This window comes from Nicotiana tabacum, chromosome 11 (genome assembly GCF_000715075.1).
Source record: "Nicotiana tabacum cultivar K326 chromosome 11, ASM71507v2, whole genome shotgun sequence".
In the NCBI taxonomy this organism is placed as follows: domain Eukaryota; kingdom Viridiplantae; phylum Streptophyta; class Magnoliopsida; order Solanales; family Solanaceae; genus Nicotiana; species Nicotiana tabacum.
Genome location: NC_134090.1, coordinates 35,650,781 through 35,670,675, shown reverse-complemented (window position 1 = coordinate 35,670,675; position 19,895 = coordinate 35,650,781). Strand labels below are relative to the sequence as shown.

At 35.8% G+C, this 19,895-nt stretch overlaps 1 protein-coding gene across 1 annotated transcript; it reads left to right on the top strand.

Moving 5' to 3' along the window:
• The first annotated feature begins 3,589 nt into the window (after window positions 1-3,589).
• LOC107822166 (sm-like protein LSM3A) lies at window positions 3,590-7,607 on the top strand. Its single transcript, XM_075224969.1, has 3 exons — window positions 3,590-3,757; window positions 5,059-5,154; window positions 7,200-7,607. The coding sequence occupies exons 1-3, from the start codon at window positions 3,641-3,643 to the stop codon at window positions 7,278-7,280; spliced, it is 294 nt and encodes a 97-aa protein (XP_075081070.1). The 5' UTR covers window positions 3,590-3,640; the 3' UTR covers window positions 7,281-7,607.
• Window positions 7,608-19,895: the final 12,288 nt, after the last annotated feature.

Below are 19,895 nucleotides of genomic sequence, written 5' to 3'. Positions count from 1 at the left end.
TATTTTGTATGATTTGGATTCCTTACCCTAATTAACCCTTTCTTTTTGTTGTTAAGTGATTACCCCTAATTAAGGGGTCTCTTCCGGACTCCCTTACATGAATTGATTCTATAATTATTTGATTACCTTTATTTTATAAGTTGTGATTCACTCTTTACCTTATTTGTTTTACCTTACTAAGTGCTATATATACTCCCACTCTAATTCTTCTAAAGACACGAACAACAGTTCAGAAACACACACACACACACACACAAACTTTGCTCTCACTAAAACCTTTCTGCTACCTGTGTTCACTACATTGTCTAGTTGACTGAAAGCCAAGGCTAAATCATTGAGTTCTGCACACTTTTACCTTCTGTTTTGCTATCTTTAACTTGTATGTTTCCATTCCTACTGCCATTCATTATGTTATGAAGCCTAAACCTATGTGTTTTCTTATCTGTTGCTTTACTTCTGTTGAATCCATGACTTTTCTGTATTTCAATTAGCATGACTACTTATGGACTTCAATTAGTATGGCTACTTTGTGTGATTGAATCTTTGTGATCCTTCCTGTATTCTTCAGCATGATTGCCTCTGTATCCAGACTTATGTCTCACTGTGTTTAGCTAACATGTTTATTGTAGTGCTTAAGTCTTGTGTGTTCTTAAATAGGATGCTTATCACTAAGTATGATTGTAATTTAGACCTCATATCAGTATTCCCGCCTGCTCTATGTCTCTATTAACCAACATGACTGCCTTCACCCTTCTTCTTATGTGCTCCTGTTTAAGTGTCTTGTGTTCCCAACCCCTGCTCCCTTTTGTGTAACTATTTGTACATCTAGAACTGATTGACAAGGTAAAGTTGAAACTGGGCAATGTGATGTTTTTGTGACTATGTTGTTGTTTGCTGAACCTTCCTTTCCCTCAAAAGGTTTTTCAACATGTTTTTCACTCCTAGTATGTTTCTCCAAACTATTACTACTCCTAAAGTATTTTCATTCCTCAAGATTTTACCTCTATACTGTCTTCAAAAAAAATCAACTATGTCAAGCACTCCCACTTCTATTCCTAGATTACTTAAGTTCTGCCCCTCCAGTGTGTGTACTACCTAGGAATCCACGAGGTTCCTCCGAACTCTAGCACACTGGGGTTGGCCCTTCCACACAACACATAACTACTCTTCTATTTAAAAGGATCCTGGTGTGAGCATTGCCCAGGGTCCCTGAGGCCCTTGGGAACTTTGACACACCAGGATACCCTTATTGGACATCATGAGACTATGACATCTAGGACTGTTTGAAGGCCTGGTATTTCCAGGTTCGCTTTGGGCCTATTTCAGGCTGCCTATAGTATAGCTTTTATTCATTATGTAATTTATTTATGGTCTGTAATAATAATCCTTGTAAACAGATATTGGGGCAATTAGTAAAAGGGAAGGGAAGTCTTATACGATTTTTGTGAGGGAAATCGGGTAGAAATCATGCATTTAGGTTTATTATGTTTATTTGCATTAGAAATCATGCCTTAGGTTTATTATATTTACTTGCTTTAGAAACCATGCTTTAGGATTATTTGGCATACTAGAAAATATGTTATAGGCTCATCATCTCATTTGTCATGCAATTCTGCTTCTGCATAATCATGATCACCTAGAAATTCTGTTATTAAATTATTGCTATAATCCTGCTTAACCAAATGTCCATTTGTCATGTGCATTAGAGATCCTGCTTTAGGACTGTTATTGCATTCGCTTTAAAACCATGTCTACATCGCATAAATCAGTAACTATTCTGTTTAAAAGCAATTCCAATATCTAGATATCATGTTCTTGGATTAAATGTATGAAAACCAGCTCTGTAACGTTCAACACCTAGACCAACATGCCTATAGGACTTAATAAATTCAATTTGTTTTAAACTGATTCCAGAATTCTGATTGCATTTAGGCAATATGTTTATAGGGTATTATAGAGCCCTGCCTAGGCAAGCTTATAGGTAATCAATGTCTAATAAAAACTTTAAACCTATGATTTGCTTATGACTGCCCAGATTCAACAGGTTCTAAAAATTTTAGTAGGCAAACTGGTCTTTAACACTTTGCCTTAACTCAATACTGCATATCCTTCGTTTGTCATGCTTCCCTAGATATCCTGTTCTAAGGCCTTTCGGAAATATCTAAAATCTGTTGTCTGAGACATGCACTTACTTGCTCTATTTGTGGAGGTAAAATGTGAGCCTTTTAACTGTTCTATTATTGGTCCAGTCCTATGTGTTTTGCTTGTCGCCTAGAGTTTTCTCCTTTTAATTACTGTAGGAGAGTCTAGATCCACCTTAACTAGAAGTCCTAAACACCTTCAGGACTATATAAGTAAAGGGACGGGTAGTGCACGCATAGGATACATCTTAAGGTTGCTAGAACGCTTTAGGATATGGCCAAGGGGATGGTAATTGGGTAGTAAAGGATATGATGACATGTGCGCCAATGTCACGTGTAACCCCTCTAGTTGAGGAAGGCTTATCGGGTATTATACAGATGTGATCCTATAGGCTAAGAAACCTAAGACTTCCCTCATCTTATTTACATATGTGTGCTTAGACTGCTTATTTGCTAAAATTCCTTTATCGTACATATGTGCTCAAACTACTTATCTGTCAAAATTTTCTTTATCTTATATGTGTGCTTAGATTGCTGTGTGTTAAATGACTAATTCACATAATTGAGTTTGGCCGGGACTCACCGTTGTGGACCGCGAGGGGTGCCTAACACCTTCCCCTCAAGGTTATTTCGAGCCCTTACACAATCTCTAGTAATGTAAACCGGTTTATGAGTTACTTGCTTTAGGTGCCTAACGCACCTTAAATCCGTTAGGTGGCGACTCTTCAAATTCAAATACCCAATTCCCAAAAGGAAATGAGTTGTTCCCAATGAATGTCGAAGCTCGGACTCCGCGAGGAAAAAGGGGGCGCGACAACATGTAGTCCTGAACTTAGAGTTACAAGCTCAAAAACTAAGGACAGGTAGTCCTTAACTTAGACTTACAAGCTCATAAATTAAGGACAGATTGTCCTGAACTTATAGTAACAAGCTCATAAGTTAAGGACACTTGGTCTTGAACTTAGAGTTAGAAGTTCAAAAATTAAGGATACTTGATCCTTAACTTAGAGTTACAAGCACATAAATTAAGGACAGATAGTCCTTGACTTAGAGTTACAAGCACAGAAATTAAGGACAAGTAGTCCTGAATTTCGAGTTCCAAGTTCAAAAATTAAGGACATGTAGTCCTGAACTTAGAGTTACAAGTTCAAAAGTTAAGGACAAGTAGTCCTCAACTTACAATAACAAGCTCATAAGTTAAAGACACTTGGTCCTGAACTTTATGAGCAAAAGGGTATTTTCGTCCGGGTGGGTAAAATTTATTAAAATAGTGGCTAAAGACTAAAGACATTTTAAACCGTAGTTTAAAAATAAATACATATTTTATTAGTGGCTAACGGTGCACTTCCCTTTGGGCCGAGCCTATTAGATGGGCCTACCTTTGGACCTGCGCCTCTTAACCACCACGACTAACCCTCCCAACTTCATTATAACATAAACCTTTGGCTAATAATATCAAATAGTCGCGTTTGAATTTCCAGAGAGAGAGAGAGAGCGCAATGGGAAGTGAAGAGGAGAGTGCAGTGAAGGAGCCATTGGATCTCATAAGGCTCAGTCTTGACGAGAGAATCTACGTTAAACTCCGTTCCGACAGAGAACTCCGCGGCAAACTTCATGTATTTTTAACTTTTTCCTCTCCTTTTTTTTTCTTCCTTTTCCAATTTTTATTGCCCATGTTTCCTCTATCTTTCTTGGTGATAATTTATCTGGTTGAATAGTCATATTTAGCTATATATGTATGCAAGTTGGTGGATTCTTACGATTTTTCTAGCTAGCCTATGATGTACCTTTAGCCCTTTTGCTTCTTATTCTAGGGTTTATGCTGTTTCTTTGTTTTCTACTTTTTTACCCTATGTTCGGGCTCATTTGTATAACGTATTTTTTTTCAATTAGATGGATAATATTTACATTATTTATATAGCCGCATCTGGTGCAAATTATTGCGCATTAGCACATACTAGTAATTGTAGAGGGAGCACAAACATATAAATCAAAGCGTATGCTTATTTTTCCTAAAAACCTACTGAATTTTCATGTTGCTTATGTAGTCCTAAAGATTATAGTAGCAACAACTACAACTACGCCTCAATCCCAAGCTAGTTGGGGTCGGCTCTTAACGAATATAGCGGTGCAAAAATTCTAGATTGATATAGAAGAATATAATAAATAATAATATGAGCTAACCCATAAAAATAGGAAAGGGGGTGTTTAAAGATACTAATGCACTATCATTATTCAAGCAGGTAATACAAACATGGGAAATGGATTGGTATTTTATTTTTCATTATCTCATGAAAAATAAGATGTCTGAAAAGTAAGAACAATAGGAAAGCAATAGAGGCAGAAACGAGACGTTATCTGTGAAAGTAAAACTAGACTATTATCCAAGCAATGTGTAGAGGCATCTTTTCCAAATGTTAGCATTCAAATTTCAAGGTGGGTTAAACGAGGAATTGTTGACGAAGAACCTTGGGAGAGGGAATAAGCAATGATGTGTCTCATTGAAAACTACTTGCAGTTGCAGTACATTAATTCCCTGATTTGCACAGACATTATATGAAACATTTTACCTGCATGTAAACTGGTGGTTGCTTTTCTTGTTTGCCTATTTCTGCAAATATTTGGTTACCTGGTCACATAGTCTGGATTAGGAAAATAAGACAGTTGTAACATAGTTGCATTATTAGTAATGCTGAAAACAATTACATGATGTTGCTGGAAATTACTGGATTATGTTATTTTTTGCGGATCATCTTGTTATTTATCTGCTTTAATATTTTTAGATGTTTTCTTTTCTCTTTTACTTCTTGTTTAATTTCACTGGCATCACACGACTTTTGAGTTTTCCAATTCCGTAAAATCATTAGTGAGAAAAGCTGTGCGGTGACACTAAGCGCTCATGGGTTTTCCTTTCCAGGCTTATGATCAGCATCTTAATATGATTCTTGGTGATGTTGAAGAAATTGTGACCACAGTCGAGATTGATGATGAAACATATGAAGAGATAGTGCGGGTACGCTTAATATTTCTATATCTACTCTTTAGTTTTCGAACTTGAGATATATCTCTTTCTCCTTTTTCTGGTCATTGCAATACATTGTTCAAGTTAGCAAGACCCTCTGTTGTAAGATGTTTGTAAAGTGGATTATATGTACTAGTAACCCAACACCCCCCCCCCCTCCTGGAGTGGGGGCTTTGGTCTAGTAGTAAAGTGATATGTTTGGCGACTTCACAAAGCTCTTCATGAAAATGAAGCAAGTTCCCAGAGCTACAAAAGACAACAAATTCACTACCTGTTTTACGTCAAGCAGTACGTGGAGTAACTCCCGATATAACAGTAAACCAGACCTTTGAAACACTTCGGTAGTGCTCCCAAATAATGAATCAGAGCACATGAAACCATTGATTTAGTAGTAAAGTGTAGCTTAGGCGAACATCATGTGTTCGAATCATGCCAAACAAAGGCCTGGTATTTGGATGCACCCATTATCCACCGAGTTTCGAAACATGCACCAGGTGGCTAAAAAGACTTCTGACATGAAATCCTTTTGGTCTTGAAAGACGTGATAGTATTTCTTTAACTAGGGGTTATCTTTGGGTTCTAATGTTATGCTACAGTTATACTTGAGAAAGAGGAATCTATGAGTGCAATAATTTGCTATTTCTGAGTAGAGATAATATTGTGCAAGTATTGGGTAGCTCTTTAATCGGAAGGTCATGCTAACAATGTCTTTAGGGTCTCAAATGTTGCGGGTACCCATTTTTGAGCTCGGGTTATATTCTCTGTGTACCTGATGAAGTAGAAACCTAATTTAGTAGTGGAGGAAGCCGATTATCTAAAGTAAAATATGACATTTTCACTAAGCATTGTTTTCTGCCTGATGAAGGGGAGCCTTGGCGTAACTGGTAAAGTTGATGCCATGTGACCAGGAGGTCATGGGTTCGAGCCATGGAAACAACCTCTTGCAGAAATGTAGGGTAAGGTTGCGTATAATAGACCCTTGTGCTTCGGCCCTTCCCCGAACCCTGCGCATAGTGGGAGCTTAATGCACCGGGTTGCCCTTTATTGCTTTATGCGTGATGAGTTATAGTTGATGGAAAACTATGTTGCTTTTCCTATGTTATATGAACTCGGGTAAGTAAAGTAAGAATGCATGTTGAGGCAATTGATTTGCCTAGGTCCCTTAATATGGATACAAGGATACCAACTGAGAGTTGGTGTAAGGCTATTGATAACAAGTAAATGCAGTTCCCGTTATGCACTAATCTACAAGGCTGATGATTAAATTAGCTTTATTTTGGGAGTTAAATGTTTGGAGTAGAATTGTCTCTTTTCGCATACTTGTTCTAGGCATTTAGGATTAAAACAAGTTTAAGTTATCCTCTTGTGTTCTCTCCATTCTAACCTTCTGGGGTATAAGCCGATATATTTATGGTAATTGATCATGCCTGAAAAGGCTAGAGAGGCACCTATGTGTGTATCTCAGAAGCGGATCTCAACCACAGCATATCAGGTCATCTTGGACCCCACTCCCCAGGGTGTTCCAGGTGATTTTAAGGGTCTGACTAACGTAGTTCTCAGCCTGATTTAGCTCCTTTCTAATCCTGAAGTTCCAAGAAGTTTTCTACTCTTAGACAAAATACAAAGACCTGGAATTATTTAATCTTTCTTCAGAATCAAACAATGCCATGATACTTAATTCTTTTGTAGTTACGTTGCATGAAAATTGAGTGATGTATCTAATTTGATCTAATTGAAGCGGCAGTAACCTCTTTTTGTCTTAACACAAACTTGATCTTCGTACATGTACATAATTTCCGGTAAAAGGCAGAGCATCACATACTGTTAAGTGAAAAGTTATGCACTTTGAAATTTGACTCCCCCCCCCCCCACCCACACACATATTGCACTTGTAGCGGAATGTGTTTATTTTGGATTGCTTTTTGCAAGAGTTGCTCTTTGTCTGTTAAGGTTAGTTGGGGAGGAATTATTTCCAATATTTCTGCACACTGATGATTGCAAAATCAGCTGACCTGGTTCTCTTGATTGTGTTTTAGACGACGAGACGGACCGTCCCTTTCCTATTTGTTCGTGGAGATGGTGTAATACTGGTGTCTCCTCCACTGCGGACTGTTTGATCAGGAGAAAAGCTGTGCTGGTCATAATTGTGTATCCAAATCTGCAATCACATTATATTTTGTTTAAGGTGCTGCAGTTGACTCAATAGACTATTACTGGGGAAAGGTTGAGGAAGGTGGTCTGTGTAACAATCTGGTTTTCGAAGCAAAAGACTACTAATTTTGAAATCCTTGTGATCATTCTAGCATTCGCTTTTGTACCCTGAGCTTCATAAGTTTATGTAATTGATTAGGACCTCATGAATCTTGAACTGCCTATTTCTAAGGTGCAGCTGTAAAATGATCAAAGTGACTGTTTATCAAAATAGGGGTGTCAAAGACTGACAACATGCTCTTAACTTGAATCTGCCTTACTTTTGTTTTTTGGTAAAGGTGGAGCTGGGCCGGCTTGCATATCGACTATTTGACTGGTTAAGTTAACCTGTTGCTAAGGGACAACTGCTAAATGAGAGAATTGTCTGTTCTATTTTTTTCCTTATTTGCTCGTCATTGGCTTTTTAATGATTTCTCTCCCTGGTAGATTCTTGTATGTTGGGCGTATAATTCCTTGTTCCAAGGGGTATCAGTTGCCGTTGGTTGGTTTTGCAAAAAACAAGGAAAATGATATCAGATGACAGGCAGTATTCATTGTGTATTATGAGAATTTTTATAAGTTAGTTAATTTACATTGATTGTCAAATTATGGCAACTGTCATTCTTTATCTGAGTTTGGGACATGCAAGTTCACAACGCTAGAGTTAAAAAGGCGTTTGTGGCTTTGTGGGGGATATTTCTATACGAGTGCTCTACCATCTGAAAAAACCTTTTCCTTGCTGTTTGTCACCACCTTTTCTATTTAAGCGTATGTTAAGAGAAATAAGTTGGGATAACAGTGTGAGCACGTGATTTTTGCCCTATGAAAAAATTACTCCCAAAAAATTTAAAATAAAATGATTTTCCTTGGTATGCAATTTTGAGAATTTTTGTGACATTTTTGGATAATTATTTGTATTTGTCTGTGCATGTTTATTTGTTAAATTAATAAAAAATATAAAAATATGTCGCATTTTGCATGTAGGATTTAATTCTACAATTTTTACTAATTAAGTTTGTTTTACAAAAATTGAAAATTACAAAAATAGGCATCTTTTGCATTTTTAGCATTTAATGTCCAAATGTACAATTTTATGCTTAATTATTACTTAATTGTGCGTTAATTGTTATTGGGAGTTAATTTGCACTTTTATAACTTAATAATAATTTAAGGATTTTTAGGACTTAGTTTTAGAAAAATAAAAGAAGAAAAGAGAGCAAAAATACAAGGAAAAATCGGATTGGGCCACTTCTTCAATTGTAAACCACAAGCCCAAAAATGCCCAACCTTCCCCTACGACCCGGTCCATTTCAAACTGGGTCGACCCGGTCCATTTCAAACCGGGTCGACCCAGTCCATAACCCAAATACCCAACACCTCCCTATCTTACATTTTACAAAACAAAAAAAACCTAAAAAACCTAAAGAGATCCGCCCCCCCCTTTTCTCTCCATCTTCTCCAAAGCTTCCTCACGCCCCATCCATGGCTGCCCTTGCATCATCTTCTTCGACACAAACACACACACACACAGCTCCAAACCAAAAGCCAAACAGGCTGCTTTCTTCGTCGTCGTCGAGCTCGAGCTCGAGCTCCCATGGCTGCCTTCCTCGACGAACAGCACCCTAGCACCTTGCCTTTTTCTTCGTCGTCTTCTCCACCACGTCCAGTCATGGACGACCTCAAACAGCCCCAAGCAGCCATGAACGAGCAGCAATGTCTCCCAGCAGCTCCACCATCGTCGTCGCGTCCAAACGACCCTCGTCGTTGTTGCTTCCTCGTCGTTGCTGCTTCCTCGTCGCTACTGCTGCCCGCGTCCAGCTACGACGAGCAGCCATGGCTGCTCCAGCAGTGTTGTTGCTGCTGCTCCGTCGAGCTCCACCAGCAGCGACTGCCATGGCCAAGTCGCTTCTGTTTCTGCTTCATCTTCTTCGTTCTTCGTCAAGCTCGAGCTTGAGCTCGACATCTATGGCTGCTTCAAGACTGTGCTTCATCTTCTTCAGTCGTTTCCCAGCCTGCTTTAGCTGCGTTGCTGCTGCCCCGTCGTCCATCACGTTCAAAACCAATTCCCACCGCTACTGCTTCATCGCTGCCATGGTTATGTCTTCTGCTTCACCTCCTTCAGTTGCTTCTTAGGACCGTCTTCGTCGTCGTTTGTTCGAGTTTTGGTTGGGGTCGTCAAAACATTCCGTACCTAGTTCGAGTTCGTCGTTGGTCAGTCGTTGTTCGTCGTTTCGATCCGATTAGTGGATTTTGAGTTTCACTTTTGTCCGTGTTTTGTTTTTGATATTCTCAAATCTAAAATCGTTAAGTGTTTGATTTTTGTTTTGTTCGTGTTCATTGTTTTGTTAATTTTTCAGTTTGTTCATGTGAAATTGTTAGTTTAATGTTGTTAGATTCAAATTGAAGTTTAATTAATTATTTCTTCAGTTTGTTTCATGTGTTGTTATGTATTTTTTCAGAAATTGTTAAATCGTTTTGTTGTTGTTTGAATCCGTCATGTTTTGTTGTTTAAAATAGATTTTAATGCATGTTTATTCTTTGTTTGAAGTTCATTCAGTAATTTAATTTGAGTTTGTTTTGGTTTTTGACTTGTTGATTTAGTTTGAATCATGTATCTTTGTTGTTAATATTGTTGTCTTTTTTGCTCATTCATTTTTGGTCTAAGTTAACCAGGATTGGTTCCCAATATGGTTAATTTATTCACATTAATTTGATGTTGTTCAATTTGTGTTCATGTGATTTGTTGTTGAATTTGTTTAGAAATTGGTCATATTTGTTATATTTTGGTTGAGATTGATTAGGTGAATTGGTTATAGCTGATGGGGTAGTTTGGTAAATTGCAGTACGTTCAGGGGTAAAATGGTAATTGCAATAAGGTCGGAGGGGTAGTTTTGGAATTGAACATTTTGAATAATTCTTTATGTTAAGCATGGGGGACAAGATGTAATGGGGTGGGGTTAATATAATTGTTTCATATAGTGGGGGACAAGACATAATGTAGTGGGGGGAATATTGTAATTGTTTATGTTAGGCATGGGGGACAAGATGTAATGGGTTGGGGTTGATATATTTATTTAATGTAGTGGGGGACAAAGCATGTAGGCATGGGGGACAAGGGTTTAAAATAAAGAAAATATTAAGTAGTGGGGACAAAGCATGCAATTGAGGGAATATTTGGGGTTGGGGATTCAAGACAAGAGTCTTGTTATAAATGGAGTCATTAGGACTTGAACAAAAAAAGACTAAGACTTGAGAGAAAAAACTTAGACTGAACTTGAAAGATTTTTGAGTATTAATTTGAGAGAGGAAGACATTCCGAAAATCCCAAGAGTGTTAGAGAGTTAAAAAAAACAAAAAAAAAAAACAAAGGGAGAAGCGAGTTTAGTCTTGGGTTTAATACACGCGTGGTTTGTTGTTGTTTAGCTTGCTTACAAACTTTTGGGTTTATTCTATTGAGTTGTTCGGTTTTTCCTCAAAGTTTTCTGGGCCTTGAATCTGATTCGAATTTGTTGCTGTTGGGTTGCTGTTGTTGATGTGTATTTACACTACTGCTGCTTCTAATGATCTTCATTTTCTTTCCTTGCTTTCCCAAATACCAGGTACACAAACTGATACACTGGTTCATCTTGTAAGTCACTCGAGGCATGAATGCAAACAAATGAGAAAGATTTGAAGTTGTAATTTAATGTAGTCTTTTCCTTCTTTTACTGTCTGTATGTAGAATGTTCTATGCGTTGTCATGCAAACTCCTTAAACAACTCACTTTTGAAACTTAACCATAATAACTCGAAAGTATGTAAATAAAGTAGGACCTTATCTTCATTTATTTTAGAAAACAAAAAATAGAAAATGTAGTCATGCTAAGATTATCCTTTTAAAAAATAATGAGACGAGCCTCGCCAAATAAAAATGCAAATTGCGGGGCCCTCAATAATTGATCATAATAAATACTTAGAATTTGGGATGGACTGTTTAGTGAATTTCACTGCCTTCCCCAAAGATAAAAACGCGTTAGACTCTTTAGGCGCGACTTAATTAAATTATATTCTTAAATTCGGGTGCACATTTATGTGACCCAAATCCAAATCTCAACGGAGTCGAAATGTGTTAACAACTACGGGTGCATTGATTGTGACGTGGTTCGAGATGCATTTTCACGACGTTGCAATTCTATAAAAAATAAATGATAATAATAAAAGCGGTTTAAACTTAATAAAAGCACATAAGTCACAACATGTATTTAAATCAGATATTTAGCCATTATAACAATTTAAGCGACCGTGCTAGAACCACGGGATTCGAGGGTGCCTAACACCTTCCCTCGGGTCAACAGAATTCCTTACTTAGAATTTTTGGTTCGCAGACTTCATTTGGAAAGTCGATTATTATCCTCGATTTGGGATTCAAGATAAACCGGTGACTTGGGACACCAAAAGCCAAACCTTTCCCAAGTGGCGACTCTGAATTAAATAAATAATCTCATTTCGAATATTGTCACTTAAATTGAAAAAACTCCCTCGCGCATTTTACCCTTTGAGGTGGGCGCGCAAAAAGGAGGTGTGACAGCTCTGGCGACTCTGCTGGGGAATTAACCCAGAACCTTTGGTTCAGGGTTCAAGAATTCGAGCTTAGAATAATTGTTATATTTGGCTTTATTATCTGATCTTTATTACATGTTTTGGCATAACGTGCTAAATGTTGTCTGTTACCGTTTTGATATTATCTGAACTGTATATAAACTGTGCCGACACCCTTCTCTTCTTACCTCCGGGGAGAAGCTCGCTGGTCGAGACTCCCTATTCTGTTAGTGTCAATACCTGAAATAAGAAAGAGGCCGGACAAGTTACAAAGCCGGACGATCTCGCGGGTCCCCAGTACGTAGCCCCCTCCTCGACTCGAGTTGTCCGCTCGGGTACACAGTCTAGAACATATACCCAGGTTATAAACCTAGTATAACAAAACTTCATGCCGGATCCCTAGTAGGAACGCTTATTTGCATCATGTTGCATTTGACATAGGGGACTCAACACAGGGGTTGGGTCCGTCTAGGACAGGCAACCTGAAATGAAAAGACCATCCTACTGCATCCCGTTTGTTTTGCGCATTTATTTGCTTCGGATCTGCATGCTGACCGATTTCTAAAAAAAAATTAAAAAAAAAAAGAAAATAAAAAATAAAACAAAATTTGTCTTTTAGTTTGATTTATGAAAAAAACATATATAAAAAAAACCTTTTATTCACTTTCAAAATCCAAAATATATATATATATATTTATTTAAAAGTAAAAAAAGAAGGGAAAATTCAAAATTCAAAAAAAAAAAATGTTGTTTCTTTTGTAGTATCTCTTTTATAAATTCAGACTAATAGTCCAAATACTTCCTTAAAAGATTTTTCGAGATTTCAAAAAAAAAGGTAAAAAAAAAAAGTTCAAAGAAAAAATATTTCTTTAGACTTCATCTCTTTTCAAAAATAAAAAAAAAACAAAAAAAAATATAAAAATCCAGAAAAAATATTTTCTCATTTTCTTTAAAAGATTGTATTCAGAAGGGGTTTAGTTTATTTCCTCTACTCCTGTTTGTACCGAACTACGCGGTTCTGATTCTCACCGGATGTGAGATACGTAGGCAAACCTCATCGGTTCCGACCCCAATTTTCAAAAAATCCAAAAATATTTTTCATTAGTTCCTTCTTTAGAAAACTTTCCTTAGAAAATTCAAAAAAAAAAAAAGTTTTTAAAACTCAAAAAAAATAGGGTAGTTTCCTTCTTTCTGAAGTATTTCATACGGAAAAAGAAATAAAAGAAAAAAATAATAATAAAAGAAATAAAAAATCAAAATCCAAAATACGTGTTTCTTTTATTTTGAAGTAATTTTCCATAAAATAAAAACAAATCAGAATAAAGAGAATATATATATATATATATATATATATATATATATATATATATATATATATATATATATATATATATATATATTCATTCTTTTAATGACTTTCCTTCTTTAAAAGTCTTTCTTTCGTAAATATCATAGAATTAAAAAATTAAAGTCCAAAAATATTTTCATTTTTCTTTAGAAGTACTTTTGTAAATTTAAAAAAAAAATAAACTCGAAAATCCAAAATATTTTCTTAAAAGTGCCTCTTTCGAAAATTAAGAGACGACAGCCAAAATCCAAAGAAAATATTTTCTTTCTTATTTAGAAAAAGAGAGAACAAATGAAAATTCAAACAAAAATATTTTCTTTTTTTTACTTTTAAAAATTCTCAAAGTTCCAATCAAAAGAAAAGGAATTGTTTTTTTAGAAGTCTTTCTTTCAAATAAAAAATAGAGTCAAGTTCAAAAATCCAAAAAATATATCCTTTTCTACTTTTAAAGCATTGTTTTTAGTAAAATCCAAAAGAAACAAAAATCCAAAAAAAAAACCTTTATTCTTTTAAAAGCATTTTTTTTAAAAAAAAATTATTCCAAAAAAAAAAAAAGTTAGTTTACTTACTCTATTCACGATCGTCCGAACTACGCCGGTTTGATTCTCACAGGGTGTGAGATACATAGGCAACCCTCATCGGGTCCAACCTCCCCTTTTTCAGAAATAGCCAAAATGTCAGAATTTTAATTTATGAGTCAGGTGATGCCGTTTTGTCAAGAATAGCCGAATGTTCCCGAAAGGGACGGCGGAAGGCTGACTTTGCACAAACAGCCATTTTTGGTCATTTTTTAAAATTCTGACCAAATTACCCAATGGCCTTAGGATCCTCGTCCCCGAGGCTCTGCGAGGCCATGTTCCCAATGTCGGGTCACCATTCTGAAAAAAAGAGTGATAAATAAATCAAGTGATGTTGTTTTTGTCAAAAACAGCCAAATGTTCCCGAAAGGGACGGCGGAAGGCTGACTTTGCACAAACAGCCATTTTTGGTCATTTTTTAAAATTCTGACCAAATTGCCCAATGGCCTTAGGATCCTCGTCCCCGAGGCTCTGCGAGGCCATGTTCCCAATGTCGGGTCACCATTTTGAAAAAAAGAGTCATAAATAAGTCAAGTGATGTTGTTTTTGTCAAAAACAGCCAAATGCTCCCGAAAGGGACAGCGGAAGGCTGACTTTGCATAAACGGCCACTTTCGATCATCTTTTAGAGTTTTGATCGGTTGACCCTCACAGCCTTAAAATCTTCATCCCCGAAGTGCTGAAAGGCCGTGTTCGAAAATCAGATCTTTCTTTCTAAAATATAGTCAAATCATTTTTGAGTCAAATCATTTTTGCTTAAATCACTTTAATAAATGTGCAGGATGAGCACAATGCAAAATGAACACTTGTTTCTTTATTTTTGCACTTGTTAGTCCCGAACTACGCAAGATCTGATTCATGCGGGGTCATGATACGTAGGCAATCTCCATCGGATTCGATCATAGCTATAAAATAAATTGAGTGAAAAAATAAACTGAAAGAAAAGGAGAAAGAAAATTGAGTGAAAAAGAGAAAAGAAAAAAATAGTGAAAAAAAGAAGGAAAAAGAGTGACAAAAATAAAAAAAAAACAAAAAAAAAGAGTGCAAAAAAAAATGGCAAAAACAAGATCAAGAGTGGTTAAAGAGAGGCAAGAATAAAAGAAAAGAGGTTCATAGTGAAGAGGGCTAGTTTAAGGCCGGGATGAAACATGCAACCCGTTCAAACACATGGTAAAAACGTTTAACTGTTTAGGTGCATTGCATCCCATCGTGCGATTTTCTATATGTTAAATGCCTCAAAACTAACAAGGTTGTGCGTGCGAGTAAATTAGCCAGGTTCTGTTCAGGTGATTGGTTTTGTTGGTATGCGGTGATGAGCAGCCTTGCACGCGGCCACAACATTATACACAAAACTGAGCTCCACCTCCCAGAAATGTCCATCCTTACCAAGCTCCATATAGTCCCCAATCAAATGTTCCTCAATACAATCCTCACCCAATAGAGTCTTTCAAAAGGAATCAGTTCACCCCTATTGGTGAATCATACTAAAGCTTGTTCCAAAAGCTAGTCAGGCGAAATCTGCTGCAGCCAGTGGCCCCAAATCGGCAAACACTGAGTCCCCCCTCCCCGCATCGAGCTGATACTAGATGTGAATACCACTCTAGAGCAGTGGGACACGGTATAAAGGACTGTTGATCATTGGACCCTCAAAATGGCAGATGAAGACAAAATTGAAGCTGAAAGAATCGTTCTCCAGGACGAAAAGGTTCCTAATATGATGAATGTAAGCACGTGATTTTTGCCCTATATGAGAATTACTCCCAAAAAATTCAAGAATAAAATAATTTTTCTTGGTGTGCAATTTTTGTGATATTTTGTGATATTTTGTGTAACTATTTGTATGTTTGTCTATGCATGTTTATTTGTTAAATTAATAAAAAATACAAAATATGTAGCATTTTGCATGTAGGATTTAATTCTACAATTGTTAGTAATTAAATTTGTTTACAAAAATTAAAAATTACAAAAATAGGCATCTTTTGCATTTTTAGCATTTAATGTCCAAATGAACAATTTTATGCTTAATTATTACTTAATTCTGCGTTAATTGTTATTGGAAGTTAATTTGCGCTTTTATAACTTAATTTAGTTCTAAATAATAATTTAAGTACTTTTATAATTTAGTTTTAGAAAAATAAAAGAAGAAAAAAGAACAAAAATACAAAGAAAAATCGGATTGGGCCACTTCTTCAATTTCAAACCACAGGCCCAAATAATTGCCCAACTTTCCCCATGACCCGGTCCACTTCAAAACGGGTCGACCCGGTCCGCTCCATTAACCCAACACCCCTTCTTCATTTTTGTCCAACACAAAACAAAACCAAAAAAATAAAAAATTAAAAGGTGAATTATCACTATTAATAGTTTTTTATATATATATAAAAAATCCGAAAATATTTTATTTTTATTTTTATTTTTTAAAAAACAAAATATATATAATAATTTCGGGAATGATTTAAAAAAAATAAGAAAAAGGGAAGTATTGAATAAAAAAATATAAAAGTAAAAATAGGTGAAATTCTCTTCTTTTTTTTTTAAAAAAAAGTAAAAGAATGTAGAAAATTTAAAAAAATAAAAAGTTTTGTGGAAATTTTTAAAAAATTTAAAAGTAAAAGAAGGTTGGAATTAAAAAATAAATATAAAGGTATCTGAAAATTTAAAAAAATTTAAAGTAATTGAAAGTAGCATTTTTGAAAGATAAAGAAAAGATAGTGGTTTGTTTTTTAAAGAAAAGTTAAATAAAGTGAGATTCTCTTTTAAAAAAATAAAAAGTCAGATTTTAAATAAGATAAAGTAATTAAAGTTGAAATTTTAAAAATAAAAGTAAATAAAGGTGGGATTTCTTTTTCTAAAAAAATAAAAGCAATTTGTAAGTGGGATTTCTTTTAATTAAAAAATAATAAAATAATAAAAAACAAATCTGAAAATTTCGAAAATTTTGCTATAAATAGAAGAGAAAATTTAGGAAGAAGGGAGGGGAAAAAAAGAGGAAAAACTAGATAGAGAGAAGAAGAAAAGAGGGGGCGGAGAGAGCAGTATACACTCGATATACACTCTGGATACACAGAATATACAGGGACAGAATTCATTTTGGAGAGAGTAAAAAAGATAGAAACAAATTTTCTGAAATATTGAGAGTGGAAGAACACCATAGAGAGTTCAAATCTAGAAAGAAAAAATAAAGAGAGATTTCCGCACTATTTATCTTCTCCATTTTTACTAGTTTTCTCCGTGTTGCTGGGATTTCTGGACTGAGGTGTTGAAGCTACTGTGTTGGGCTTTCTGCTGCTGTATGTTGCTGTGTTACATACTACTCTCCTACTTCTTTTCTTCTTGTACTGCCATTTCCAGGTACACATTTGTACACTCTTGGCTTGAAGCGAAAAAATGAAATATTAATCAGGCTTTGTTTCTGTTGAATTCCTCCTGTTTAGATTTGTGTTTGAATATTAATTTTCCTCTCTTTGTATAAAAATGTAGTTGATTGATTAATGAGTAATAAGGTTACATATGTATAACTTCTTCATATAATAATGTTAGTTTAAATTACTCGAAAAATAGTTAATCTGTTTTGATATTATGGTGTGTCAATCTCATGTTCTAGTATTATTGAATAAAAGAATATAGAATGAAAGTAGTTTTTCTTTGAACAAACTCGATCGCAATTTTCCATTCGCATTAACCGTAAACTAATAACTAATAAGTTACATCTTTTCCGCATGTAATTAATTGAGGTATTTTCTTTTGTTTTAGAGACAAACTTAATAGAAAAAATGTAGTCACTGTAGGTTTATCCTTAAAAATAAAAATGAGATGAGCCTCGCCGAAAAATACAAAAATCGCGGGGCCCTCGGTAAATATTTGCTTTAAAATTGCATAGACTTCGGGATGGACCGTTTAGCAAAATTCCACGGCCTTCCTAAAATAATGATACGCTAGTCACTTTAGGCGCGTATTTAATAACGTTATCTCTTTAAACTCGGGTGCACATTTATGTGACCCAGATCCAAATCTCAACGGAATCGAAATGTGTCTCTAATCACGGGTACATTGATTGTGACGTGGTCTGAGATGCACTTCCATGACGTTGTAAATTTTTTTTTTAAAATAATGGATGAGACGAGCCTCGACAAACAAAAATGCACAAGCTGCGGGGCCCTCTAAATGTATATATTAAAATACTTAGAATTCGGGACAGGCCGTTTAGCGAATTTTACAGTCTTCCCAAAATGACTATACGCTAGTTGCTTTAGGCGCGCCTTTAATAATTTATTTTCCTTAACTCGGGTGCACATTTATGTGACCCAAATCCAAATCTCAATCGAGTCGAGATATGTCAATAACCACGGGTGCATTGATGTAATGTGGTTCGAGATATGTTTTCACGACGTTGCAATTCTCGTAAAATAATAATTATGAAAGCGGTAAAAAGATAAAATTTGCACATAAGTTCACATTTGTATAAAATCAGATAATCAAGCCGAATATGACAGTTGAGCGACCGTGCTAGAACCACGGAACTCGGGAATGCCTAACACCTTCTCCCGGGTTAACAGAATTCCTTATCCAGATTTCTGGTACGCAGACTGTAATATAGAGTCATTCTTTTCCTCGATTCGGGATTAAATTGGTGACTTGGGACACCCTAAATCTCCCAAGTGGCGACTCTGAAATAAATAAATAAATCCCGTTTCGATTGTCCTTTAATTGGAAAAAACTCTCTTGTACCCTCTCGGGTACGGAAAAAGGAGGTGTGACAATGAACATTCCCCTGCCTACTCTCACAAATGGGCCAATAGACGGAATGATCTGTGAAGCTGAGGAATTTGATCCGGCACTGAAGGCTATTGCAGCCATTGCCGAGATAGAAGAAAAGCCAAAAAAACGATTGTCAAGCCTGAAAGTTCCCCATCAGACGGGAGTCTCGGTAGCCAGTCTTGCTATCCTTTCTGCATCTGGATTGTCTCAGGGGTGTGATCCAGATGTTTTACTTTATTGTCTTACTTTCCGATGTAAACCCTTCTACCTTCAAAAATTAAAAAAAATCAAAAAAATCAAAAAAAAAATCAAATGAAATTGATATTTCATTTTCCCGGAATGTCTCTTTTCTTAAAATCTTGTCAATTTTCTCATTCTCTTTTAGTTCTGTTAAATGCAGATTTCAATAATATGACATGCTTGCGGACTTCATGCCCGGATCTTAAAACTCTGTCAGACCTCGAAATAATGAATCAAGAATTGGGTCGCAATGAAGAATAGCTTAAGGAAACAAGACAAAGAGTTGGAACAACTGAAGGAAAATTGATTCCCGAAATTGGAAAGGTCCATACATTACAACAAGAGTACTGCCAAAAAGAGTGTGTTGTACTTGGGACACATCGAAGGAAATGTCCTTGAAATAACTGTCAATGCAAATGCAGTCAAAAGGTACTATGTTGGATCCTTTATATAATAAAATCTTTTTCGGTTGAGATGACGAAGGCTTTCATTCTCGCTACCCAAACACTATCAACCCTTTGCAAACCCATTTGAGCAGGTTACTCTTCTTTGATTACCCCCTTTGGAACCTGAAAATATTATTGAAAATAAAATGAAAAAAAAGAAATTGAAATGAAAAAAAGAAGAAGAAAGAATTGGAAAAATAAGAAAATATATATACAAAAAAAAGATAATGAAAATGAAAAAAAGGGAAGGGAAGTGAAAAACAAAGTAAATCAGAAAAACAAAAAAAAATCCAAAAACAAAAGTTGCCTGAACTACGTTTGACTTGATTCCGAAAGGATACGTAGGCAATCTCTCCTTGGGGTTAAGTCACACCAAAACAAAAATCCAAGAAGTCCCCCAAAAGTGAAACTGGGGCAGAAGTTATAATGGTTCGGCAATGATCCCGCCCAAAGGGTTTCAAAGTTGTAGTTCAATCCAAATTCTTTTCACCCCAAACCTTGTTCAAGTCCTTCTGATCAATCGGCAAATTGGTTCAAAATGGGAGGATGGAGTTATTTGGATCTGATACAACAAAATGAGAAGAATAAAATGAGAG

Coding starts and splice junctions, on each gene's coding strand:
- LOC107822166 (XM_075224969.1), top strand. CDS start 3,641: ATGGGAAGTGAAGAGGAGAGTGCAGTGAAGGAGCCATTGGATCTCATA. Junction 3,758..5,058: donor AACTCCGCGGCAAACTTCAT/GTATTTTTAACT, acceptor TTTCCTTTCCAG/GCTTATGATCAGCATCTTAA. Junction 5,155..7,199: donor CATATGAAGAGATAGTGCGG/GTACGCTTAATA, acceptor ATTGTGTTTTAG/ACGACGAGACGGACCGTCCC.